Genomic DNA, 27,082 nt, shown 5'->3' on the forward strand with positions numbered 1-27,082 from the left:
TTGCAAGGGTACAAGGGTGAAGCTAACACCTGGGTCCCCGCTTTTGGAGTCAATAGAGTGCCCACACTCCAGGAGGGGTAAGGGGTCTGCCCTTGGGATCCACATGGGGCAGTGGTTCCCAATAGGTGTCTTACTGACTGTCCTGGCCCATCCACCCCCTCTCCAGCAACTTACAGATGTTAGCATGCTCCCCCTTAGGCCACTGTGGATTTCTAACTACTGTGTCATTGATGTGAAAATGTGAAAGTGTGCTTTAGAGGAAAGGAACCTTTGTCAAGACTGTGGCACTTATAAGCTGGGTCTGTCCTTCCCTCTTAACTAGGTATTTCCATACATCTGCTATTAGGTTAAACACAAACACATGACTAGCCACCTGCACTGACTGACGGACCCTGCTACTACACAGAAGATGCAGGAATAACATCCGGCTGTGGTCCTGGTAGCACTTGTGGTAGGGTCCCACCAGCTTCAGTGCCCTACTGAGGAAGGGCCTTCAGGATGGCATTCACTTCCTCAGCCACGGCGGTCAGTGCAAACTCAAACTGCTCCTAGGGAAGAGACGAGTAAGAAACGATGGTGAGTGGAAGAAGCCCTCTTCCCATCCCAGGGGGAGCCTGGAAGAAACGTTAGGAAGCAGACTTGTCAGAAGGAGGGCTCTTCAGTTGCTGACCTAGGTGGTGTCCCTTGGGTTTGGGGGCTGCACAGCCTTGCTGCCATTGCTGGGAGGCATTTCCTTAGCCATGGTGGGCACAGGAGTCACCAGGTAAGGCACTCCCTGTTTTTGCAATGTGTCACCACATCCAAGTGCTTCATTAGGTGGAGTGGAGAGTGGATGCAGATGCCAGCTGGCCATGGCTGTAACTGCATCCACAAAGTGATGCTGAAGGAGATGCAATGATTGCTTCTGAAATACACAGGCTACTGCCTTCCAGGGACCTCTTAAGACAGTGACTCCCACACCGATTCACAACAGAAAGGGACAGGGCTGCTATCCAGCTGACGAGGACCCATGGGAACATCATGGACTGTGTTCTGCTAAGGGCAATGGCTGAGGGAGAGCAGAGAGCCAGCCTGTCGCCTTTCAAGGTCAGATGGTAGGTGACTGGTTATCTTCCTCTTTCTCAGCCTCTACAAAGGACTTGCAGACCCTGTGGTTCAAGGCTGTGGTGGTTTCAAACATTGGCTGATCACACTGTGAAGTCACAGACAGCCTAATCTGTGCATGCTGTTCCCTAGGTAACAGTCACAGACTGTGCACAGCCCTGAACATGCTTGCAAACTCGTTGCAGTACCAGCACCAGTGTGCATCTGGCCTCGCCCCTCCCTCACCACGATATTACACATTCAGACCTTTAGCGGCCTGTGGCTACATCTGCTACCAGGCCCTGCTCTACTATGGGGTTACCACACATGGACCCTCAGTGGCCTATGGTAACTTTATTTTGACATAGGGTTTCACTTGGCAGCCCCGCTGCCCTGTAACTGGCTCTCTTTCAGGCCAGCCTTGATTCTTGTCTACCAAACACAGCACTCACTGGTATGTGTCCACCATCCTTGACTGTGCCCACAATTGGAGTACACCACCTGACTCCAGGGGCTGAGATCCAGAGAGGAGGAAGTACATTTGCAATAGGAATCTATATTCAGCAAAGCATGTTAAAAATCAGTGGAACCTACAGCTAGGGAATAGAACACGTGACGAATGACTGGATCTGCCAGAGCAGGAAGGACCGACTGTTTCCTGGTGTTAGCTGGGCATGTGGCAGTGGGGCATCAGAAAGAACACTGAGTTATTCTGATCAAAGGAGTAGTTTTTAAAGCAACCAATATTCTGTTTATAGAAAGCAGATCCTATGCTCTCTTCCAGTTCTGCTCCACACCCGGAGAAGCTCAAGTTGGAGCAGGTGTTGCTGCATGTCATTGCTGGGTAGGGAAAAATACCTCTTTCCAGGCCAGCCTGTGACGTGGAAGGATACTTGTGTGGTCCAGCTGAGCTAGTCAGGAAGGAAAGAGTGCACTCACGGAGTGGCCACGCCCTTGGATACCATGTGTTTCCTGGGCTGCTGTGGTCTGGAGACCTCAGGGCAGGGGAAGAGCTATTCAGTTATACCTATGCTTACACTTGACTCCTTCGGCTTTGGTGGTTGCTATGACAACTGTCATCCCTCATTCTAATGAGAGCTTCAGGGAAGTGTGATGCCAGTACCTACAACCCTGAGGTCTTCACACCCGACAGGAGGTGCTTAAAGAGGACCTAAGACCCAGTGTCTTTCTGTGTCACTGTTGCCCCTCCTCACAATGATAGACTGCTCCCAGCTATGAGGACAGAACCAGGAGAGGTGGGGATGGCCACTGTGTGTAGGAATAGATAGGGTAGGGACTGAGTTAGACAGAGATATAGAATCATAGCATGAAAGACAGACAGAAGGATAAGGAGAGACAAGAAAGATGGAGAAGGAAGAATAGAGATTCTGAGAAGGGAGGGAGAGAGAGGGAAAGAGGGAAAGGGAAAGAAAAGGGTAGGCAGAGAGACAGACAGACAGACAAAGGAGACAAAGAACTGACAAACTTCTGTAGCGTAGGATGTGAGAGAGTGGGTCGAGTCACTTCAGAGTGTGATCCACATACACTTGACAGAATCATCACCTCTTGGTCCAAACAGCCTGTCTGGAAAGGCAGAGCATATGCGAGGCCAGGGCCCCTTTCTAGGACTTGGATCTACATCTGGTATCTCTGCTGAGAAGTCAGACAAGGTGTCGGAAGGGTGGCCTTGTGGGATAGCAGTCAAGATGTCAGAATGCAGGGATGGGATGCTAAGGGCGCATGGGCACTGAGGTCCGTGTATTCACACACACACATTCACACACTCTTCTACACCTGCACACACTCACACCCTTTAGATACATTAACACAGCACTCATTCACATACTCTCCCCATACATGTCTTCCCCACACCCATGCATCCATGCACTCACATCCCCAACCCACACCCCACCAGACTTAACCTCACACTCACTCATGCACACACTTACTAATCCACACACACTCACTCAGGCATCTACTTGCACACTTTTGTACATATCTTCACATGTGCCCATCTTGATGAGCGCAGCGTGCTTACTTCTGGGTTGTAGGATAGGCTCGTCACTGTTTCTCTAGAATTGATAAGTAAAGGAGAAAATATCACAGGCTAGGGGTGTGGCAGCATCTGCCTGCAATCCTAGCACTCAGGAGACTGAGGTAGGAGGATCATGAATTCAAGGACAACCTGGGCTACATAGGGAAATCACGAGACCACTTACTAAAAGAAATGAGCCAGTCTCACAGAAAGAAGTGATCCACGCTTTTGTTCATAGTAGAAGAAAGGAAAAGCAGATGTGAAACTAAAAGAAGACGATTAAGGCCGTGGAAGGAGAAAGTTGGAGAGCTAGGTAAACATGAGGAGAGTGTACAGCGCCATCCCAAGGAAGCCTCTGCTTAACACAATTAACCTACACTAAGGACAAAAACCAAATTCAACCAAACCCACAGGAAGGAAAGGGTTAAAGCCTTTAGTTACTATGGCAACTTGCCTGGGCCCTGGGGAGGGGAGGCTGCTTCCATAACAAATGCAGCTGAGGTAGGGACTAGCCTGTGCCCTGCCCAGATGCAGTCTATGTGGCTCTTCCTGTCACCTTGCCTCCCTTCTTCAAGGTTGGCTCCTTTTGTACCTGGCAGAATTAAGAGTAGCTGCCCTATGCGCAAATTGGCAGTCATAGTGGGCACCTTATTGGAGTTCTTCATCCTGGCTAAATACCCAGAGGTGGCCAAGCCTTTGTGTCCTTGTGTCTCCTCTCTGTCCATGCTGCTCCGGCAGGCATCTGTTAGCTGCTTTTTGTACGTGTGAGTGGCCTACATTCTACAGAGAAAAGCTGTTACTTGCTTTAACAGAGAGAATGTGCTGCTGTCAGGAGTCTCAAGTCCTTCCAGGCTCATGGGCAGTGCCAATCAATGTCCTTACCTTTCCTCAGATCCAAATGATGGGCCTGATCAAGTACCTTCATGGGAATTGAATGCCCATGGGCTGCTTTCAGCTTGTGTGAGGAGTTTTAGACAGTATGGCACTGTTTGACCCCAGTGAGTTTTCTGGTTTTTTTTTTTTTGGGAAACCACAGTTCAAAGAGAAGGTCAGTCTCAGAGAGTGGATCTGGGGAAAGGGGGTGACGTTTGTGTTGCCATGGACCTGGGGTAGGTTTCCTCCTCTGCAGTGCAGCCTGAGGGAGGAGACAAATCCTGTCACCGTTCACCTGAGAGCAGGCTACACGGATAGACTTGGTCATGAGCCTTGTGTCACCCTGTGAGGTGGCTTTAGAGTTACATACTGTAAACACTGGGCGGAAGTGAGGACACGCTGCATAGCAATGACCAGTATAATTATTAATAATACAGTAATCAGTGTAATAATTGCCATTGCCCCCAAAGCTCTGAAGCTTGGGCTGGTGCAGGGGACTGACTTGGACTCCATCAAGCAGACCTTGACAACAAGATACTGACATCTGAGAGTTGAATGGCTTTCTTCTTATGATGTATGGGCCACTTCTACTTCTGTCATATGCTTTCCCTTGGGATTTGTGTGGATCCCTCATAAAAAGAGCTGACATTGTGGGCACCCTGAGCTGTCTGGAAGGTTCGCAGTGACACAGACAGAAGAGACTGGCTTGTATTTCTGGTAAGCTCCCCAAAGCAGAATGCAGCTCCAGAGGCAAGATTCACTTCGTATTCCTGGATCAAGGTGTCCCTGTCTTTCCGACCACTACAGTACGCTGTCCTGTGCTGCCTGCTGCAGGGTGGTGCCCAACATGACCTCTCACAGCTGGGCGGCCCTCCTTTCCAAGGGCACAAAGCCTGGGGTCACTTGTCACTTGTCACTAATAGCCGCCCTCCTGTGACACAGCTGTCCTGGTAGCCTCACGTCTCCAGACAGTGACAGACATACACATGGCCCTGGGCACTGAGGTGTCTCCCACAGGACCCTGAGCAATTATGGAGGGGAAATGCTCAGTCGGCAGCGGGGAGACCCCAGACACACTGGGGCTCAGTTCCCTGGGGAGGAAATCTACCTCCCCGTGGTCCTGCCTGACACACTGAGCTGTATGGATCACCACAGGACATTTAAGGAGCTTGGCCAAAAGATAAGTTTATGGATCACTAGTCCATCATAGACCAAAGGAGATGAGGGGATGGGATGTTCCATGCCTGGCCATTCTGGAATGACTGTTTCTACAAGAGGTTAGGGTAGGCACAGCTGTGGGTGTGGGCTGCTCAGTCTTGTGGTCTAATGGTAAGCCCTGGTGTTAATTACTGCATGTGGTTACACAAAGTGTTAATATTGGCAGGAGCTGAGTGGGGGTGTGTGTGTGTCTAGATGTTCTCTGCATTATTTCTCTAATTGCTTTAAAAAAATCCAATTGATTATGTGTATATGTGTATGTCTCTGTGAATATATATGCATACATATATGCAGGTGTCCACAAAAGCCAGAAGAAGGAGCTAGATCTCCCTGAGCTGGAGTTCCAGGCTGTGATGAGCGGCCTGATGTTTTGGGAATCAAATATAGGTTCTCTGTATGAGCAGAAAGTGTTCTTAACCATTGAGCTGTCTCTCCAGCCCCATTGCGTTTACAAGTTTAAACTAAGCTCAAACTTTTAGATAAAACCCAGGAATAGACAAAATGTACTTTAAAAAGTTCATTCACAATAATATCCCACCTCGTGGGGGAAAATAAGGCCAGGTAGCAGAGATCCTGCCTAGTGCACAGTCCACCTCCAGGAGGAAGGACCTGACAGTTGCGGCTTCCACTGGGAATCTCAGGGACCGTAAGTGACCTTGCTCTCCTGTTTGCAACACCTCTGTGACCTTATAAGAGCATCAGGTTGATTTCACTTCAGTGCTCCAGTTAACCTTGGCAATGAGACCCAGCCAGACAACTCGGGGAGGGATTTTAAGAAATAAACCCAGTTAAAACCTATTCAATCCAACGTTGTCAGGTTCAGCACCTCTCCTGCAGAGACTAAGGTGTCCACTTCTCAATAGTTGAGCAGAAAGTAGGGGCTTAGTAATTACCATGTGCCACAGAGGGATTAAATAGACCTGTATCGCACTAAGGACCAGGTTGTAGCACCAAGGACTGATGCCTGGTCCAGAGTGTGCTGGTCAGCCTGACCTCATAGGGGTGCCCATAGGCAGAAAGAATTTTTCCTCTAGTGCTAAGGATGGAGCCCAAGAAAACCCTGGTAGCAAAGCACTGGGCCCTGGAGCCTTGTTCCTCCTGCTCAAGAGTTTTAATTATCTATTTTTTTAATGTACATTGGCATTTTGTTTGCATGTGACAGTGTCAGATCTCCTGGAGCTACAGACAGTTGTGAGCTGTCATGTGGGTGCTGGGAATTGAACCTGAGTCCTCTGGAAAGAACAGCCAGTGCTTTAAACTCCTGAGCCATCTCTCCACTCTCTACCTCCCATTAGTAAGAGTTTTTATAACTTGAGATACTGTTGAGTTGCAGCAGTAATTTTATAAGGACAACTTTCCATGTCTGTGGATGTCAGTGTTCTCTAGGGTCAGGAACACACACACATTGACAATCCGTGTCCTGCGATATACATTCATCTTTGGGATAGTCGGTGAGGGTTTTGTCGTGGGAGGCAGACATTTTTGGAAGGTCTAGAGAACGGGAGGTTGTATAGCCACACAGCTAGTTTTGTGAGCTTAGAAACAAAGCTTTTGTTTCCAGCCATGCTGCGATAAATCTGAGTTACTTTTCAGACCTAGTTGGTCTGGTGTCCTCATTCCCGGTGATCACTGCACGGCGGTGGTTCAGGATGCTGGGGATGAAGGCGGAAAGAGTGTTTGGAGGTGCTTCTCTAGGTACTGTCTGGGGTTTGTCGCTTTTGTAAAGATGTAGCTCTTGACTGGAGGTACGGTTCAGTGGTGCCCATCTTGTCATGCCTGTCCAGCATGTGTGAGGCCCTAGGTTCTAACCCCAATCCATACACCTTCTGACGTGTCATGAAATGCTCTTTCCCCTCTGCTAATCCTGGCAGAGAGTGATACATTGGGTTTCAACTAGTTGGGTATAACCGAACCTTAGATGTTGAAAGCATTTGTGCAGCTCCAAGAATAGTGGTGAACCTCTTGGGAACAGCCCCTGTTCCTTTGCCTACTGGGGGCTGGCTGGGATGGCCCACCTGGACTAGAGTCATTGTGTACGGCTTAGTAAGTTCAGCTTCGCCCCCATCTCTGCTCTCAGGAAAATCGTGTGGAGAGGTACCTTTAATACATTTAAAGTCCCGGAGGATTGATTGACAGTACCTTTGTCTGGACCATGCCTGGTCTCTGGTCCCTCAAGTGCTCCAGGGTCGCTGCGATATCAATCTCTTTAGCACCTGCAACAAATCACAAATTGGGCTGAGCTCAGTGCACAAGATAATCCACACTGCATCTGCCAATCTCCTGCTATCGGGCTCCCTTTGGGCGAAGAGGCCAATTGAAAATTATTACACCCATCCTTCAGCGGCTTGGCAGGCAGCTGCAATTCCAGTGTTCATACAGAAAAATAAGGCCAGGGCAGCTTTCATTAGCATTAATTCAAGAATGCTGGACTGAAAAATTGTTATAAGATGCCTGCATAGATACCTCACCAGCAGCCAGAGCTTGTGTGTGTGTGTGTGTGTATGTGTGTGTGTGTGTGTGTGAGAGAGAGAGAGAGAGAGAGAGAGAGAGAGAGACCTTAAAGGATACACTAAATCATAGGAAAGAGCACACACACTTCAATCTTGATTGCCTAGGATTACTTTTGCTTTAAAATATGAAAGGTTAGGCTGATCTTTCATGGCTTATACTGGCTTTTAAATGTACAATTCCTTGCCTCCTAAAAATGAGAACCCTTGATCTAAAGAAAGGAAGAAACGGTACCCATGCTGCACTCACGTGAGGCAGCCTCACAGAGAACTGCATATTTGTAGGCAGCACCCGTCTAGGTGATGATGGCTTCCCTCAGGCAGACTTCAAGGTGTGAATCTCAGCCTTACTAATTTAATGTATACTCTTCTATTTCTATTTTGCTGTCCTTTATTACTGAGCTTATTCTCTTATTTTATGTATATGAGTGCTTTGCCTGCATGCATGTGTGCACCTTGTGCGTGCCAGGTGCTCATGGATGCCGGAGGAGAACTAACAGAGAACTCCACCCGAAACGCCTTGGCTCACACTGGAGACAGCTATGTGTCATGAGCTACAATGTTTTCGCTCCACATGCAAAGTTGTCTGCTCTTACCTAATAGTGGGTTAATTATGGAAAGCAAAGATTTTAAAAATATTTCCCTAATGTCAATCCTCAGCATGGAGGAAATCAGTATATCTTTGGATTAAATTATGCTAGAATGTTTAAATTTTTTGAAAAGATTCTGTTTGAGTTGCTGACTTGACTTTCAAATAAAATTGTCAAAGGAATTTTGGCTTGGAACTAGGATAGTATTTCCAACAATTCCTGATGTGATTCTAAACATACTTCTGTTCTTTTCCACTGCGTATTTATGAGAAGCCATGTCCTTGGCCTTGACAATTTTAAAATCAAAATATTGACCAACTCTGGAAACACTGAAGAAGCTCCATGCCCTGCAGTATCAAATATTCAGCCAAAAGTTATTTATGTAAAAATAAACATTAGCATGCAAATTTGCTTTAGTCTTTAACAAATGATAAAATTACACATTTACGAAAGAATTGTTTTAAAATATATTTCTTTATGATTCACTTCCAGGAAATGTTTGGTTTGTATACCTTTCTGATATGTCTGTATGTCTGGGATGGTGTAAAAATTCCTCAGGCATAAAGGGGTCATGGGCAGAGAACTTCAAGATGCCTGCTGTGGAGGACAGCTGCTGAGCCAGGCAGCAGCCTATCTGAGAGCTTGTTGCAGGTGAGCATGGGGAAGGAACTGTGCACTGGGATGAGTACCCAGAATGCTGTGGGAGTCGGAGCAGGAACAGCCTCCTACTAGGTCACCTACTCAGAGTAGGAACCACCAGTAGGCCCCACACAGATCCAGCCATAGGCGATCACATTGTTAGCAGAACATGGCAAAGTGGGCCAAGAGCTCTCTCCTTCCCCAGGGACGAGGCAGGGGAGACCCAGCAGCCTGTCCAAGGTCAGAGTGATTGGCTACATGATGGAACCTGGACCCTGCTGAGTACAGGATGCTGAGGACTTTGGAGAGTCATAACTGGGGAAACACGTAGCATCTCCTGCTGCAAGCTCTCAGCTTGCCCATGTGCCTCAGCCACCAAGTTAGAAGTGAGACTTAGAAACATCTAAGGTTGTCTCTTCCACACTGCATTTGCAGCCGTCCTGGGCATCTGAGCTGGTGTTCCTGTGTAGACGGCAGGCCATGACCTAGGCTGCCACAGGAAGATCACCAGCTCTAGTGAACACGGTCTCATCAGGATGGTCAAGACTACTAAACATATGGCCTTTGAGGTACCTTTCTGAAACAAAGGAAAACCGTGGAACCACAGACATTGTTACACGGGCTCCAATTCAAAGTCACTGACCTGTCCCCTTGTGCTCCGACTTGTCTGTGATGGGGGTGAGCATGGGGCTGTGGGCCAGTCCTCCTGTGTAACTCACAAGGCACAGCAGATGCTGGCTGCCATTTTACAATGACATTTTACAGAGAACTCAATCTGGCCAGTTGTACTCTCCCTGGCCCCAGGTGAAGCGTGATGGCTTAGCTTGCAGGGTGACACCTCAGCTTTTGGCCCAGGAGCCTTGAATTCAGGAGGCTCGGGCTCAGCATGAAGCACCCACTTCTTGATCCTTCTGTGCTGTGATAAAGGGATTCACCTGGGACATGGGCTTCAAAATGGCCCCCCTGAAAGTGAACTTTTAAACAAGCAGAATGAAGCAACCCTTTCTAGCAGCCCTAGTCCTGAAGGGATGTCACGTGATAAAGCAGGATAGAGACCTTCAACACTGCCTGATGCTTCAGGAACACCTCCTTCCAGAGTCTGGCTAGGATGTAGGGACCTCCCAGATGTGGATGGCTGATGTCTTCTTGAATGCCAGAATTAAGAGTAGTTAGTTATCTGAACTATGTGGGCATATTTTCGTAGGACTCTGTTCAGAATCTTTGAGGGATAGGCAGGTGCCAGGAACGGTTCAGAGCAGGCCAAGTCTGCCGATGGCCTCTTCAGCACCAGTCGGACTCCACTGTGACAAGCATGTCCACAACCACACACAGCTGCTGGATAGGAAGCTGAACGGTCCAGTGGTGCATCCTGGACCCTCACACAACATGTAGGCCTTGCTAAATATAAAATTCCCACCACTAGGAAGCTCTCACTCTGGTGTGTTTATAATGGAGCTTCTTCCTACAAAATGGAAACAGTAACAAGATGCTTTTGGTGACATTGGGAGGGAGCTGACATGATGTTGCAGGGGAGCAGACCTTTGACTATGGTGCTTGAGTTCAACAGCAGTGAATACTTGGAGAATTCCGATGCATGACAGTAAAGTCCAAATGGAAGGCGACATGAGCTACAGTAATGGGCAGGGACACAGTGGGGTGCTTTGATCTTTAGCCCCGGATGGGAAAGATGGGGAACACAATGGGGTCCCCAGGAAGGCCTAGGAATTTTTTCTACAAAAGCCTCTGGCTGTGTGACACCAGGTATAGACTGAAGTCACCTTCTGGGAACTAATGGAGTTTTATTTACACTGTTGACCTTAGAGATTCCTAACAGAAGTAGAAGCAGGCTGGGCTGTGGGTGGCCTTTGTCTTGAGTCACATGCATAGGCGGGTTTCGTTCTTGGATGTCCTTCCTACTCTTCACTGGAAAAGACCATCATCGCTCCTGCTGCTGGTGACTAGCACGGGCCACTTGTGAAGGGTTGGTCCCATTGGCAATCCAGTGGGAGGGCCACTAAGGCACGACTCCATGAATACCAAGCACTCTTACTTTACTCCCTAATTCACAGAGGAGCCATTGGTTGAGAAGTTTACATATGAGCTAAGTACATTTTAAGACAGCATAGGACTTTTTTTAGCTTTAGAGAAAAATATCACCCACTAGACAACAGACATTAAAAGAACATTAGTATTAAAGTATTAAAACTATCTTTTACAGTGAAAGAATCAATTCAAAGTTAAAGCAAACTGAGCAAAAATGCCCCTGGTGTGTCTTTATAAGATTTGCTTTGATCCTCTTTGGGTTTGGTTATTGGAAGCTAGAGCCATGTGGTTCAGCTAATGTCATTAGTTCGTCTTATTCCAAGTGACCTCAGTGAGGTGGGCTCCTGGAGTCATTGCTTAGATGCCCCAGCAGCATGCTTCACAGAGTAACTCAATAAGCATGGGTGGGTTCTCCTGTGGATGTTTTTACCCCCAAGGCTCTATACACTGCTAGGATACAGTATAGTCTTTGCCCCTTGAAACTAGAAAGACATCATGTATCAAGCATTCAGAACAGGAAAACCCTCTTTCTGCAGGAGTCAAATGCTTCCACTGGGGGCTGGATAGATGGTTGGTTGAGTGGTTAAGAACTCTAGATGTTCTTCCAGAGGACCTGAGTTCGATTCCCAGGACTGTTATGATGTCTAACAACTGTCTGTAATTCTAGATCCTAGGGGATATTACACAAGGAATTATGAACTGATCTGGCACGGCAAACATGTGGTACACAGGGAAACATTCACACCCACAAAATAAAAATAATCCTTAAAAATTCTGATACTAGTCTTAGAAGAAACTAAGGCAATGGACTTTCCTAAGTAAATTCATAATTTTTTGATGTTATAATATAGATAAAATATTTCCTCCTTTCCTTTCCTCCCTCTCAATTTTCTTATATACTCCTTTGTTCTCTTTCAGCTTTATGGTTTCTTATTTTTAGTCACATGTATATGTGCATGCGTAAATACACATGTATTTCTAAATACAACCTGCTCAGTCTGTATAGAGCCAAATACATTTTAAAGCAATGAAGGAACCACTGTGATGCTAAAAGGCACAAAGAAGAAAATCATCTCCATCCCGGGACATGAGCGGAGATCCTTATATCTAGATCTGTTCTCTCAGCATTAGGCTCGCAGTTGGCAGAACTGAATCAGCCCATGGTATCAGACCTGTCATGGATCTAGTACAGGACATAACCAGAACCCCTGCATATCCCCCTTCACATTCAGTAGCACAGGGCTGGGTTCAAAATGATAAGGTCCAGGGATGCTGTGGATGTGTTAAGAATGTCTGCTTTTCCTGCAGTTGGGCTGGCATGCTGCCTATTGACACCAACTACACACTACATGCATGTATGTGTGCCACTTGTATGGCTGCCCATGCCTCCATATTGCATATTTACCCCTACATCCCTGCATGCCCATGTCAGTCACCTCATGACCCCACATTGCATATATACCTCCACATGCACACATGCATGCATGCCCATGTGTATGTCAGCCTCACACTCTGCACTTCATATGTACCCCTACATGCATGTGTGCCCATGTGCACGACCGTTCTACACCCTCCACTACACTTTGCTCCCTCCTGGCCTCTGTGGTGGGCAGGTTCCGTTTTATACATTTTATAACTGATTCTAACTAAAGACTTACCAAAAAAATAACCCAAAAGAATTTTTCTTTCTGACCTAGATAACTTATAGTCTCTATTTTGCAAAATTTCTGGGGCTCTAAGGAGACACATTTGCTGTGTATTCATTTGAAAACCAAAACTCTCAGGACAGAATAAATGGGCACCACTTTTTCCTTTTGAAAAAATTCTAAGTCATTGGTCTGGAGGAACTGAGATGTTTCTAGATCTTTACAATAAAGTTTAATAAAATCTAGAGCTCTGAGAGCAACTGCTGAAGTCCCACCCTGTATTGTTGCAGAATGGGGGGCATGGGGAATACGGAGAATGCCTAACGATGTTCCCTCTGCTTCTGGGGCCTCTGACCATACTGCACAAATCCTGACTGCTCTGGATTCTCACAAGTGATTCCGGGATATGGAGGGAATTCAAGGGAAGATCACAAAGTGACAGAGGTGACACTAATGGCAGCTCCAGTGACATAGCCACTCTGAATTCCCAGGGTTTCCCTTTCCTGACAACACTGCAGGTCAGCTGCCACTGCCCAAGAATTAAGGACACCCTATCATCAAACATGGATGGGCTAGAATTGCTCTCTACAGGGATGGCACCCTGGTGGGGAAAGAGGACCTTGTTGTGAGGTATGGGCACGGGGGGAGCCCTGGGGCTCAGTGGACAGAAGCTACTGGGATCATAGGGTGGGGAGGAGAAAGCACACATTTGGACTAAATAACTGCTGAAAGGGAATAGATCTGCTGGGAGGAAGGCGTTTGGGCCTCTGGAAGGGAACCCTGTTAAGTGGTTGTCATGTGGGAAGGGCTAATGGAGTGTGAGGCAGAGGCACTGCCATTTCCTGCTGCTCAGGAAATGTAGTCCCTGTGCAGGACACTGTGGACATGGTAGCCTCAGCCCCTCCTAGAAAAGAAGCATTTTCTTTGTCTAAGGGCTGTGAGGGACAGCTATAGTCACACCAGAGGTCCACAATAGCCTGGAGTGGAGTGGAGCAAAAGGTTATTTTTTTGAATAAACTCACAGTAAGGGTAGCCATCTGCAGTCCTCCGCATGTGCTGGGAACTGGAACCATATCCAGCAGCAAAGAGGGCTGAGCACGCTTTTATAGTACATGAGACCACGCCCACAGTGGGCTGGTATCTTAAAGGCTATTGGCTGAAGGTGAAGGAGTTCCCACAGCAGACAGCCATGTACTAGATCTCCCTTTTGTTCCTGTTCTGGAATATGTCTGACTCCCAGCTTCCAAGGTATGGGTTCTAGGCAGTAGTGATGTCACCCCCAATGGCTGGATACCACCTCTGGCACCTAGGAGCTCAGAGGAGATGTTGAGAGAGCACATGGGCATCAGGGGACCCACACAGGGCCTGGCCCACACAGTACACAGCTGGATGGCCATTGTAGAGAAGAGGCGGGGCTCCTACTTTGTCCATAACTTCTTCTTGCTCTTTGGGTCTGAAATCTTTGGAGCTGGGGGGCAAGTCATCTCCACTTTGAAGACAGGTTGTGATCATCTATGCCTTTTTCTTCTTGCTGGCACTTGAATCATTCCTGCTTCCCCGTAACCTGCCCCATCTGTCTGTCCAAACCAGATTCATCCACATGTCAGCTGGCCATGGACACATGGCCTTTGTGTCAACCCTCTGATGCTCTATCAGCTGACCAGCTACTTCCGTAGTCTCCTTGGTGAGTCCTACCTACCTCTACCCCAGCTTTTATCCTTCTAGCCCTCTGTGCCCACCTCTGTGCAGTCTTAGCGCTGTGAACACCCGCATATGCTGCCTCCCTTCCTGTGATTCCAGGCCCTGAGAGTGAAAAGGATTTGTCCCCAGTCACTCTTGACCTGGCACCTTCTTCTCAGTTGGCTCATTAGAGTCTAGGGCAGTCCCCCCGACCGCCTCCTCTCCCTGGCACACATTGAAGGCCATACCTCTACAGCTCTTCCCTGGTGGGCTCTGGCCTCATTTCAGGAAGAGCAGGTCTCTGCAGCTGACCTTGGCTAGTTGGAGGCCTTTGGGAGAATCATCAAAATTCTCAAGACCCACGGCCAACTTACAATAAAGTCAGATCCCTTGCAGTCCTGTGAAAAGTGGTCTGGGGGTCTTCCCTAAGCTCTGTGACAGTTCTTCTCAGCACTTCCCGTTACCTGGAAACTGCAAACATGGTGTGGGGATGCTGTGTTGGTCATACATGCTCAGTGTCAGACTGACAACAGTGACACTGTGAACGCCTTCCCTCTGGACTCATTGGCATGGCACCTCCATGCTTGAAGCTTGCGTATTTGAAAGTGTGAATGTCACTCTGATTATAACCCAGTAATCATGAGTGTCAGTGAGCTCCATAAAGGATGGGGAGGGAGGTTACGCCCATGCCCAGGACACATGAACAGGTCCTGTGTGTGGCTGGAGAGCTGGCTCAGTGGTGACGAGCACTTGCTGCTCTTGCAAAGGCCCTGTCTTTGATTCCCAGCATGCACATAGTTGCTCCCAACTCCCCGTAACTCCCATTCCGGGGAGTGATGCCCTCTTCTGGCCTCCATGCATGTCAGGCATGCACAGGGTGCACTTACATACATGCAGGTAAAATACTCATTCAAAAATAAAATTAAATCTTAAAGTTCTGTGGCACCGAAGGAGCCAGGGAGGTCCCAGAGTTGGAGGCAGTGACTGAGAAGGCCTCCGAGACGGACAGTCTTAAGGTCTGACACTACACTACACTCTGCGGAGGGGGAGTTGGAGGGGTAGAATCGGGCAAGGAGGCTAGCCTAGCAGCTGCCACAGAGGTAGGACCTGGGCCTGGTGCGAGGAGGGGCTGTTCCTCCTTCCATCCTGTGGGCACTGGGGATCAGACTCAGTTTGTTAGACCTAGTGATAAGAGCCTTTACCCACTGAGCCATCTCGCCAGCCATGTTTCTAAGCTCCCGTGGGTACATGTGGCTACTTACTGAAGAGTGTAGCTCTGGAGGGGTGCCACCTTTAAAGACGAGCAAGGAACCATACCAAGGAACCATACGTTATTACTTGGGGAATATGTTTTGTCCCTGCCGACAGGAGACAGTGTTGTATTGTATAAGTTTGTGCTGCTTGGCTAGACTTCAGGGATTTCTTTAGGCTGTGATTACTCTTAGCTCCCAAGGCAAGCCTCCATCTGCACAGGCCTGGTGCTGGAAGTTAACTTCTCTTATAGGAAAATGAGGATTCTCTGTGGCCCTGGATCTGATGTTAAACACACAGCAACAGCAACCAAAGAAAAGGTTTTTGGGGACCATTTAAAAAGATAACTCAGACAACGTCGAATACTTCTGTGCAACAAAGAATAAAACCAAGACAGTGAGGGAAAAAAACAGAAACCTACTGAGAGGGAAGCAATAAAGTGCCAGTCACACGTCTGATACTGATCATTATTCAGAATATAGAAAGAACTCCTTCAAGAAAACAAACAGCTCCACCTCTCAGACGGGCCCAGGAATGAACCATCATGTCTCCTGAGATGATATATGGGTGGGAAGCAAGCCTGTGAGATGCTGAATGCCACTAGTTAGGAGGGAAACACAGGCCAAAACCACAATCAGATAGTTTCATACACACCAGGAGGGCTAACACCCCAAATAGAAAAATAACAGACAGATTGGCAGTCATTAAGAAAATAAGTAACTTCAATGCTGGCAAGCAGCTGGGCACAGGGAAACCCATATACACTGCAAATGAGTATATACACCAATCAGTCCCTGGGGACTTAGCATGGAGGTTTCTAAAACAAACAAAATGAATATTAACAACAGGTCTTCCGTATGATAAGGTTTAGCATCCTTCAGAACTTAGGCAAGGGCTCCAGGTCAGCATGCACACCGGTGTTTATTGTAGCAGAATTCAGAGTAGCTCAGCCACAGGACCAACTCAGGTGTCGACCAATAGAGGAATGGACAAAGACAGGAAGACATTCACAATGGTGCTTTTTGAGCCTTAATGAAGAATGAAGTTTTGTTGTTTGCGGGAAAGGGGACGTAACTGGAGATGGTCCTAAGTGAATGAAGCTAGGCTCAGAAAGATGCCTTGTGTTGTCTCACTGTGGCTCCCTGGCTTACACACATATGAAGTCAAACATGCATCACATGGAAGTAGAAGTGAAACATCTAGGGGAACCGATTCCAGCGGATCTTGCACATCTAGGGAGCAGCTCACAGCTGCAAAGGGACCAGAGGAGCAAACTTAGTAACTGTAACCTCTCTGTAACTGATTATGGTCAGTTCTGTAAAGACCAACTAAGTGACAACTGGGTGAACTTGAAGAAGTCGGCCAGATGCAGGAGGATGAGCACTCCAGGCTTCCCTAGACCAGTCACAGACTGCACATTTTATCAGACAGGGCATCACAGGGGCAGCAGGGGAAGCTGGAGGATTGGGCTGGTGATGAATCTGGGCTACACACCTAGTATTCCCCACTCTGACTGTGGGATCTCACAGCGCAGCAGCCCTAAGTGAGAACTAGCCTGAGTCTATTCTAATACATATGGGTGCAGGGGATGAGAGTCAGAGGCTCACACTGTACAGGTCCCAGCCGTAGCTGACCAACCAGAAGTACCTGCCCTGCTCTATGCATGCACTGGGGCCATAGCACAGGCAGACCTAGATGCTTGCCTCTATTCAAACCAGATGTGTGCCTCATCTGGAGGCCAAGAGACTCTTGCCTCTCCCAAACTCTCACTAGCAATGTTGCTGAAACCACACAGTCACGTGCTGGTTCTGTGCTGGCCCTGCCTGAGTCATCCTGAACACTATAGCTCTATGGCTCCTGCTGCTGTGGAGACTCGGCCGGAAGCTTTGGCCCCTCACCATACCACCAAACTTCATAAGGAAATAGGAAGAAGCCCTGGTAAGCAAATGCTGCGATGAAACTTAGAAAGCACAAGCTTGGGTTGCAGCAGGGCTGGAAATGCATGGCCGGCCAGGTGAGACTCCTTCAGGAAGAGGGGTCATGCATCTCTTCAGAGTAGAAGACACATTCGCTGTAACACCATACAAATGCCATCTCCAAAACCCTACCACATATGTGCTGCCTGGCCTTTCCAGAGCGGGGTCCATTTACTTTGATTTCCAAGTGCATCATTGTCTACTTGCTAACAACCCAGACAGCACAGAAATAACTTAAATTATTCCAACTCCATTCTTCCAGCCCCTGTGTTAGGCCTGGGGGCCTTAATCCCTGACAGACTGTGAATGAGAGCTGCTGCGGGTGCAGCTGGGCGGGCGCACAGGGCGGAGGACTCTGAGGACAGCGTGGCTGCACAAACCAGCTTTGCAAAGGCTTTCTTGCTGCTCCTTGCAATTCATTTCTCTTAAGAAAGGGAACTGGGAAGAAAGGCTGCATGTCCAGGTCTTTGGGCTTCTGATCATTTGATGAACACTGGGTCGGCAACATGGGCCCCCAGCTTCTCAGGCCAGACAAAGGCACCCCAGCCGCCCAGGACAAAACCCCAGCCGCCTGGGGTGGTGGCCTGGGAAAGGCCCACCTCAGTCTGTGAAGGTTGCCTGTCCTTTGATCTGTGAGACCCCAGCCAGGCCCCAGGTCAGCAGATTTCACACTGCAGCCCCCTGGGGAAGGGGAGCAGGTCAGGACTGGAAAGAGGGTGATAGATCCCAGAGAGCAGGGAGCCTGCTGGCTCTGACCAGTTCCACATGGATGGGATTGTATTGTGAGCACCAAGCACACACTTTAAATGGAATCTGACATTACACGGTAGAGTGGAGCTAGCGAATGGCAGGCCTGGGCCAGTGGGCGGCAGTTAGCCCACCCCCTGGGCCCAACCGACTGACTGGCCTCCAGTCACTAAAGACCCATGCCAGATCACACCAACCCTGTGCCTCTGCTAGAGCCCAGCTCTGGCTGGTGCCTTTAGCATTCACCCTGCTCTGTTTGCCATCTTTTCACATGGAATACATGTTTGCCAAGGAGCCTTTTTATAGGACACTGTTTGCAAAAACAGTTATGGAAAAAAATCTAGTTAAAATAATCTATCGCTCTGAGGAAATTTGGTGTAACAAAGGGAAAATATTATGTTCACGATAGCAAGTAGAGGATGGGCAATCAGGGAAGAAGTATGAGGTCCGTTGATTGCTACCAGTACCAGTAACTGCGTATTTGCTGAGAAAAAGATGTTTAAAATCAGTCAGAGCAGCATGAATGGGTAAGAAGGCTTTAAGAAAAGCATTTTAAGGTTGTGCTCTGCCCCCAACAGACAGCACCACTGAAAGTGGCATTGGAACATGTGCACCCGGCTAGGTCTTTCATCCAGGTACGTTCTAAACGTAGCTCAGCAGGGCTGCTGGTGCTGGGCTTAAACCAACCTGGCAACTCAGAGAACAGAGTCATCGCCCCCGAGTCATAGCAGGATGCTTGGAGCCTTAGGGTGGCTGCAGCGCTTGGCTCCAGCCCAAAAGTCCCTGGATACAAGTTCAAGTCACTGGGCTGGTGCTTCAGGCCTCTGTGGGAACCACTGCTTTATCATGTCATATCTGTTGGGGTGCAAGGACAGACCATTCTCTCCCTCTTCCTTTACCTCTACCATTCTGCCCTTCCTTCCTTCTCTTTCTCTCTCATTGTTTCCCCCTTTCCACTTTCTTCCCCCTCTCTCTGCTCTCTCTCTGCCTCTCTCTGTTCTCTCTCTGCTCTCTCGGCCTCTCTTTGCTCTCTGCCTCTCTGTTCTGTCTCTCTCTTCCCCTTTCTTCTTGCTAGGGGAAAGCAGAGTCAGGAATGCTAGCATGCTTGTGAAATGCACAGGAACCCAGCGCTACTGCTCGGTCTGTTGTTGGTGGCAAAAGGGTGGAGCATGGTGTGTGGCAGGCACCAGACTCCAGTGTCAAGTGGTATGCCCATTTATTCAGGACAAAGCACCTTGTTCACAGCTGAGGGAGACTGGACCAGTGCCACCCCTCTGTGCTCTCCCGGGATCCATGGAATGAGTCAGTCAGGAGGCGCAAGATGGTGGGGCAGCAGGCAGATGCTGGGCCCTCCCCAGCAGACTCTATCTGGTTCTACAGATCCTCAGGGGTGACTAAGCTCTTTTTTGGTTTTATTCCTGGCTTCTTTTCCTACACAGACCAAGGGACAAGTGCTTGGTCATTATAGATACAGAAATCTTATCTGGGCCAATGTAGCAGGTTACACAGCTTCCAAACCCAACACAGGAATGTCTGAGGTCCTCTTGAGGCACAGGCCCTACATGTCAGGCCCACAACCCATGTGAAGTCTTAAGAAGGTGTTGTAGCTCAGAAGAGTGCTATTTCACTTGTGTGAGGAATGTGTGCGCATGCACGCCTGTACACACACACACTCCTCTAACCAAATCTGCACGCTGATGGTGTTAGAACCAGTTGTTTTTAGGTGAAGGAGTCAGGAAACTGAATCACATCTTGCAAAAAACAGTTAACAGCAACAGAAGGTTACACAAAGTACCCCAAGGCCATTCTGACCTGTGTAGCAGGATTTGAAGGTTCAAGGCTGCCCCCTGTCCCTCCTCACACCAGCATTCAAGCTGCATGGGGCAGACCCTTATTGTAGACCCACTATGTGTGCTAATTCCACCAAAATAAAGGACGAACCCTCACAAATCTCACGCTTGCTGCAGACAGCTTCAACAAGACTTGACTCAGGAAAGGGACAACAATAGGCTAATTTTTCCAAGGCCTCCTGTGAATAGTGCTCCCCTGTGTTGCTATAGCAACACCATCCCGTCTCTCACCTTTGGCCATCTTATTGAGAACCATGTCAATCAGGACGTAGGTTCCACTCCTGCCCGCGCCGTCACTGTCAACAGAAGGAGAGAGAGTGAAAGGCTGCCTATCCTGGGTGAGCAGGCTCAGCAAAGCCAACAGCCAAGCCCTTCCTCATTCTCAAGAGGGGCTGGGAGAGGAAGGGAAACAGAGTTAGAGGGAGGGAGAGCAAAGGAGACACACACAGACACACACACACACACACATACACATTTAATGCTTGACCTTTAGGGTCAGATCTTCTTTTCTTTCCAGGTAGAAAGGCATGCTTATTGTGAGTTCTAGAAAGGTAGGGTGTGACAATGGACAGTTGAACATGGAATCCAATAGAGACAGGACCGTTGGACTGAATACAGAATGCTGGCTGCTTTAAACACTCTTCTGAAATCTCCCTAAAGTTTTTCAAATGTCTCAGCCACTGAAAGCAGAGCAGTGCTGGTGGCTAATCCCTGTCTTTACAAACTGTTCCCAATGTGTCCCAAGACACTTTCCACTTTATGATTGGGATAAGAACATGCTTGAACATGGGTCCTCAAGGTTTTGTGGCACTATGAGAGATTAAGAAAAAAAATAAGGCAGTGTATGTGGGCATTAGAAATAGGAGGTGGTCCATGACACTATTTTAGTCCATGTGCAGTGGCAAAGACCCACAGCTTCCTCTAGCCAAACTGAATGGCAAATTAAGTTTATACCTGTGGCTTCCCTTAGAGAGACAGCTATACATGTTCACCAGGCAGTCAGAAAGCTCAGCCCACACTGTAGTTGTATCTGTTGTTTTGAAAGAGCAAAACTTAATCCATGGTAAAAGTTATACTTGCCTTGCAATGAACAATTATTGGACAAGAGCGGCCTCTGTAGCACTTGTTTACTTTTCTGAAATAAAAAGAGATAAAAGTTATAGTGACATGCCAAGATTCTATCATCCGACCACAGACAAGTCCCACCCCAAGGTCCACATGCCTAAATAATTTTTGCAATAGCCTGTTGGGACATAGAGGGGGAGATTTTACATATCTAATGCAATGACTTTTTCCTTTCAGGGCAGCTTGGTAACCAGTCTTTTCCAACACACTTTGCACATTCACAGTGCGTGCTCCTTTTTCCCCTTGCAAGTGTGAACTCCAGCTTGGGCCACAGGCACCAGGAGCCAGGTCTGCACGTCTGGCCTCAGCCCCTCAGGCCCTCTCTCTTCCCTCCTGTTATGTCCCTGTGCGTGACTCTGGTGATGAGACTCCTGTGCGGAAGCTCCCAGTTTTGTGCTGTGTGCTCAACACTTCTTATAATTTGCCCATCACAATGAAACATACACGGCATCCCGAAAGTCCTATCTACTCTGTGTGTAAATTATGGAGAACACTCCGAGGAGCTCAAGATGCTCTAGTTTTCTAAATTGGAGTGTTTTTTTTTTTAAAAAAATAACTCCACTGTACAAGTTTAGACCAGCAGTTATGAGCACTTAACAGTGAGATATTTAAGATATTGTTGACCAAACCATATCTCAACCAGAGGGCTGGTTCCAGTTCATAGTACGGGCTCCAAGATCTATTTATCTTTATTCAGTGAAACAACTACACAACTTTTCAAGGCACATTCAAGTTGCCAGCAAAATATTCTTATTAATAACAGGGTCTGAGTTATTGAAAGGGGGAAATGTGAAGGGTGTGTTCTAGAATGTGCTATGTGTCCTCCTGCAATGAGACTCAAATTAAGGAGAAAAAAAAGTTGACAATATAGAAAAAAAAAACTGTTTCCCTTGAACCAGAAATGGGAATATGTCATGTTTCCTTTAGCCTCCAAAGCACTGTGACTGCTAGAGGCGAGCAGAAATCCATCAGCTGTGGCTGCAAGGGTCCAAGCAGAGAGGCCTGGCGGAGAGTGCAGCAGCCGGTGTCCTACGGCCCATGCATTGAGTAGATAATTTAGTATCAGGCAGCCCGATAGCAGAAGGCTTTTTCTTTCTTTTTTCAACTTCCACTGCAGTGTTACTGGACTTAGGTACTTCTGACAGAAGTCTGAATCCCTCCTCCCCCACAGTGGAACCAGCAAAGTGGGAATTGAAGGGCAGATGCAGAGCCTGGATAAGATGCGCCCCCCTACAGACAGGTCATATTCAAAGCTCTGTTCAGCCGCACTTGATCTGTGGCTGCTCTCTAATCTGTAAAAACCTGCATCATCTTAGAGCCTCAGGACCACCCACAGAGGCTCCAAAGAGGGGAAGCGCTTAGAACCATAAGGGTAATCAAGCTCTCAAGTAAGCTTTTCTCTGGCCCTCTCTTGGGGAGCCTTTTGTGGACAGGGATGTGAGGTGCACTATGAGGCCCAGAAGGAGGTGAAAAATTAGAAGCAAACTCCCTGAGCAACAGCACCCACATACCAGGATGCCCAGAAAAGGCTTGGAGAATAACCATGTTAGAAAGCAGACCCAGTAGCCTCTTCTGCTGAAGTCCCCAATTCCCCACCGAGTTCCAGCTCTGACACACGGGGGGGGGGGGGTACTAAAGCCAGAGCACGAAGCTGTTGGCTCGGTAGGAACTGTGCACAGGGCTGAGGTATGGCTGTGTGATGAAACTCTTGTCTGACAGGACAAGCCCTGTACTAACTCAGAAACCAGGCCTCCTGGGTGGTTTTTCTCTCTAAGTACTTTCTCATTAGGTTAACAGAAATGACCTGGGTCACACTGCATGCTTGGCTACTGTAGGTTGAGAAAGTATCTGCATGCCCACAACATGGCCAGTCTTCAGGTTTACTCTGTGCTGCTTTCCTGATGGGCCCAAGCATACAAGATGCACATTAAGAAACAACACAGAGAATCTGTAAGGTTGAGCACCATTAACTGCTCAACACCCACTTTGGCAAAACATACCCATAATCTCTCTAGGTAAGGGTGTGACCCAGCCTAAGTGGCTGCCACTCAGATCTCCACTCTCGTGGCCCCATCTTCCTCTACAGGATGCTCAAGGCATATTTTCTTCAGATTGGTTGCCTCAGGAGGCCTTTGCAAGATTTCGCTGTAATTTTCATACCCACACCAGACCAACCCTGTGCCATATTTACATGCAGCCCCAGGGCCAGATAGGAGACACGGTGGAAATACTTGTGGCAGTATAGCTTATAACTTTATTAACAAAGAATCATGGGTTATTACAGTGTGAATACCATGAATAGAAAGCAAAAACGTCACACATGGAGCCAATGTGTTCATCCGAGGACCTGGGATGCGGGTGCTGGTTATTCCTGAAGATGAGCAATACACGGTTGTCTCATTTTGATCTTAGACAGGTCATCAGTAAGCGAGGTCTCCAACACTGAGCGGAAATGGCTACTATATGAACTTTGGCAGGAGGATTTCCCAGAGAAGGAACTGTTAGCAATACAAACCAACCCTTGGTCACTGAGTGAGGAGGAGTCGCCATGCAAACGGACAGCAAGCAAAGTCAGGTCGTTAGAGGCTCAGAGAGGGGCCCCGTGTCCCTGCAGCAGTCACAGTTTCCAATGATCACTTTTGTGACTATGCAACTGGGCTCATATTACTAGCTGCAACATCACAAAAATGACACTGGCCACCGCTAGGTAGCTGGCAAAGTAAGGGTTTGTCGGTTTGACAGTGAGCAGCGTTAGTGGATGCATGGAACACAGCAAGAAGTGCAGAGGGGTTAGGGAGGAGGGAGGTAGGGAAAGGAAGGAGTGAAAGGGGAGGGAGAGGGAGAGGGAAAGAGAAAGAGAGAAAGAGAGAGAGAGAGAGAGAGAGAGAGAGAGAGAGAGAGAGAGAGAGAGAGAGAGAGAGGGGGCAGGAGGAGAGAGGTTTGTACAGCCAAGCCCTCACATGTGACTCTAATTATCTCCTAGCCGTTTCTCTTTAGAGTGTAAATGTGTGCCCCCTGGGCTCAGAAACAGTTAATTACACATGGGGGATGCCTGACACACTCCCCAAGCCTGCTGAGAATGCTAGGCTATTGTTCCAAGACTAGAACCCCCTTCCCTGAACAAGGTGGGGTCCCCCAAAGTGGCTTCCTATCCCTCCAGCTGCTGGCACTGGAACTCATTCTAAGCCAGGGATTCCCTAGAGTGTGGTCATTTGTGCCATTATCCCGGGTAGTGTGAGAGGGTCCTCAGCTGGGCTACTGGGTCCTGCCTAAGCTGACTTTAATTAAAGCCTTTTACCTCACTACAGTTTGACACAGGGCTGAGAGTCTGTTTTCTTTATAACATGCCTTGGATCGTGTCTTTTAAGACTCTGGAGTTGGGGAAACCTGGGGATCCTGATTTCAAGGATGTGTTGTGACCCTGAGGGCTGGATATGGGTTATGTTTCATTCCATATATGAATACAGACATGGGCCCATACACATATATGTGCAAACCCCTTGGATGAGCTTGGAGACAGTAGTGAGACAGACAGCAGTCTGCAAAGCTGCATCCACTTTGCCAGTCACGAGAAGAGATTCTCTGTGTAGCGTAAGATCCTGTGTGTACTGGGAAGCATCCAGTAGTAGCCAGGAGATTCGGGTGAGAAGAGAAAGGCTGCGGACAATGGCTGATTTAGGATGCTCTTGGGTTTCTGAATGTACCTATAGGGGAGGCAACAGCTGGGCAGGAGCCACTGGCCTTGATACCAAATTTCTGTCTTTCCTCAAACTCTCATGGAATTTCTTTCCCAAGAATGATTCAGGTGAAGAAGTTTTATTCCTAGCACTTGGAAGGCAGAGGCCGACAGATCTCTGTGAGTTCTAGGCCAGCCTTGCTGATATGACAGAACACATAGGGGCTACCTAGGGAAACTCTGTCTCGCCCAAAACCTTTTTCAATGTGTATCATCAAAAGCTTAAGCATTTGTAACATATGGATGTAGGCATGCAGGGTGGTCTTGGCACCGTTACCACCTCAGCGCTGCCTTCTCAGCCGTCCTGCACTGAGAACTGCCTGCCATGTCAGCTGCTGACACAACGTTCTATAGAACACTGTGCCTTGGTTCTCCATTGCTCGTGTGAGAGGTGGTGGGCAGGGGGCCTTCCATTTAGCTACATGTGGAATACAGAACTCGGCACTAACGTGGATACACAGCTATGCACGTTTAACCCTTTAGTGCCAGTGTGCCGTGTGCCGTGCAAACAGCACATCTGCCTCACATTTTGCTTGGTTTTTACATTGTCAGCATCTCTGTAAGAAAGTCTAGCATTCATCTCAACAGTTCAACAAAGACACTTTGAAATGAGGCTTTTTTTTTTTTTCTGATGGCTTACTGACTAGAGCAACAAACAAGAAATAGAGTGCATTAAAAGGACTGTCAGTTTGAGAACTGTGCTAAACACATAGATGCATTCATGTGCTAACTAGATGTAGGCTTCTTAGGCAAGACTGTCCGTTCTAGAATCTGGCCTCTGCCTGGCTGGCAGACGAGTAGCCAAATTAGAAATTTATTGCCAAAACTTTATGGAATATAAATTTTGGGTGGGTTGCAGAATCTTATCAAATTTTGACCATACTTCCCGAGTTCTATGATGCCTGCCCCCTCACATTTAACACCACTTAGAGATGGAAAATAACTCATACTGAATATAGGCACTTGCTATATCCCGAGAACTGGACCGGTCCACATGCTCTTGGCCTGTCTCTGCATACCCCCATCGCATTAGTGTACCAGCATGCTCTTTGTTTTACCTGCGAAAATCCAGGAGCGACCTTGTAGAGGAAGGGACTCCTTGGTCATACCAACTCAGGAAGTGGAACTGGGTCACTGTGCGAGTCTCGTTGGTTTGCAGGTTCTTCAGGTAAAAGCTCCTCACCAGGAAGTCCTGGCACCAGATATGTTCAGAGACTAGATTGACCTGGTAGGGACAGGACAGCAAAGTGTGTGAGCCCCAGGCTATGGACCACAATGGTACGTTTGGGGAGATGGAGGAATATGGAGAGGAGACAGACAGGTGAGGGCTGGTCTGCCCCAAGGTCCCCTCTCCACTCTGTTTTAACTGGGCCTGGTATAGATCAGGGAACATAAGACACAGTGGACACTGAGGGGAGGGCCCTACCTCTCCCCAGGTTAAAGCCTTTGGCCTGCTAGCCATACTTTGTTAGGGCTCCTGTCAAGCATCTAACTTGACCCCCATGAGAGCCATGTGCACCTAATTTTAATGTACAAACAACCAAAGAAGGCACTCTTAGTTCTAACTTAAACACCACAGTTACTGCCTTCATTCTAGGATGTGCAAGAAACCCAGGAGGAGGAAACTTCCCCTTATAAAATGCTCAGATACTATAGACCCCATGGCTCAGGCAAGAAAACCCGCTAGCCACTTGAACATGGGCAGTGTTCTCTGTGAAAATGGACCTTGCTTGGATGCTTATTATTTGGGTCAGGGCCACCTTTGCATAATGGGTATTTTTGATTCCTATTAGCCTTTAGAATTGTGCAATCATGGTATGAGATGCCTGCATCCACTCCTGAGTTATTTTTAACTATGCAGGCATGTAGGGCATTGGGTCTCTATTGGCTTGTACAACACCTGGACCCCCTCTGAAGTCAAATGTGCTAACAGCCCCTACCTGGGGATTCCCTGGTTGGGTTGTTGATGACAACTAGAAATCCGTGCTTCTTGCCCCAGGCCCCTGCGTGGGCACCCAGCCCCAAGTACCTCGTAGACCTGGTAGAGGTTGGAGCCTTCATCAGGCCAGTAGTGGTGGCACTG

At 48.0% G+C, this 27,082-nt stretch overlaps 1 protein-coding gene across 1 annotated transcript in view; it reads right to left on the minus strand.

Moving 5' to 3' along the window:
- Positions 1 to 425: 425 nt before the first annotated feature.
- Positions 426 to 27,082, minus strand: part of Ptprn2 (protein tyrosine phosphatase receptor type N2) — a 761,869-nt gene continuing 735,212 nt past the window's right edge. The window contains 6 exon segments of the mRNA XM_038337154.2: positions 426 to 548; positions 7,349 to 7,422; positions 20,370 to 20,437; positions 21,223 to 21,273; positions 26,058 to 26,224; positions 27,029 to 27,082. Coding sequence (XP_038193082.1) covers positions 477 to 548; positions 7,349 to 7,422; positions 20,370 to 20,437; positions 21,223 to 21,273; positions 26,058 to 26,224; positions 27,029 to 27,082 — 486 coding nt within the window. The 3' untranslated portion in view covers positions 426 to 476.

This window comes from Arvicola amphibius, chromosome 7, assembly GCF_903992535.2.
Source record: "Arvicola amphibius chromosome 7, mArvAmp1.2, whole genome shotgun sequence".
In the NCBI taxonomy this organism is placed as follows: domain Eukaryota; kingdom Metazoa; phylum Chordata; class Mammalia; order Rodentia; family Cricetidae; genus Arvicola; species Arvicola amphibius.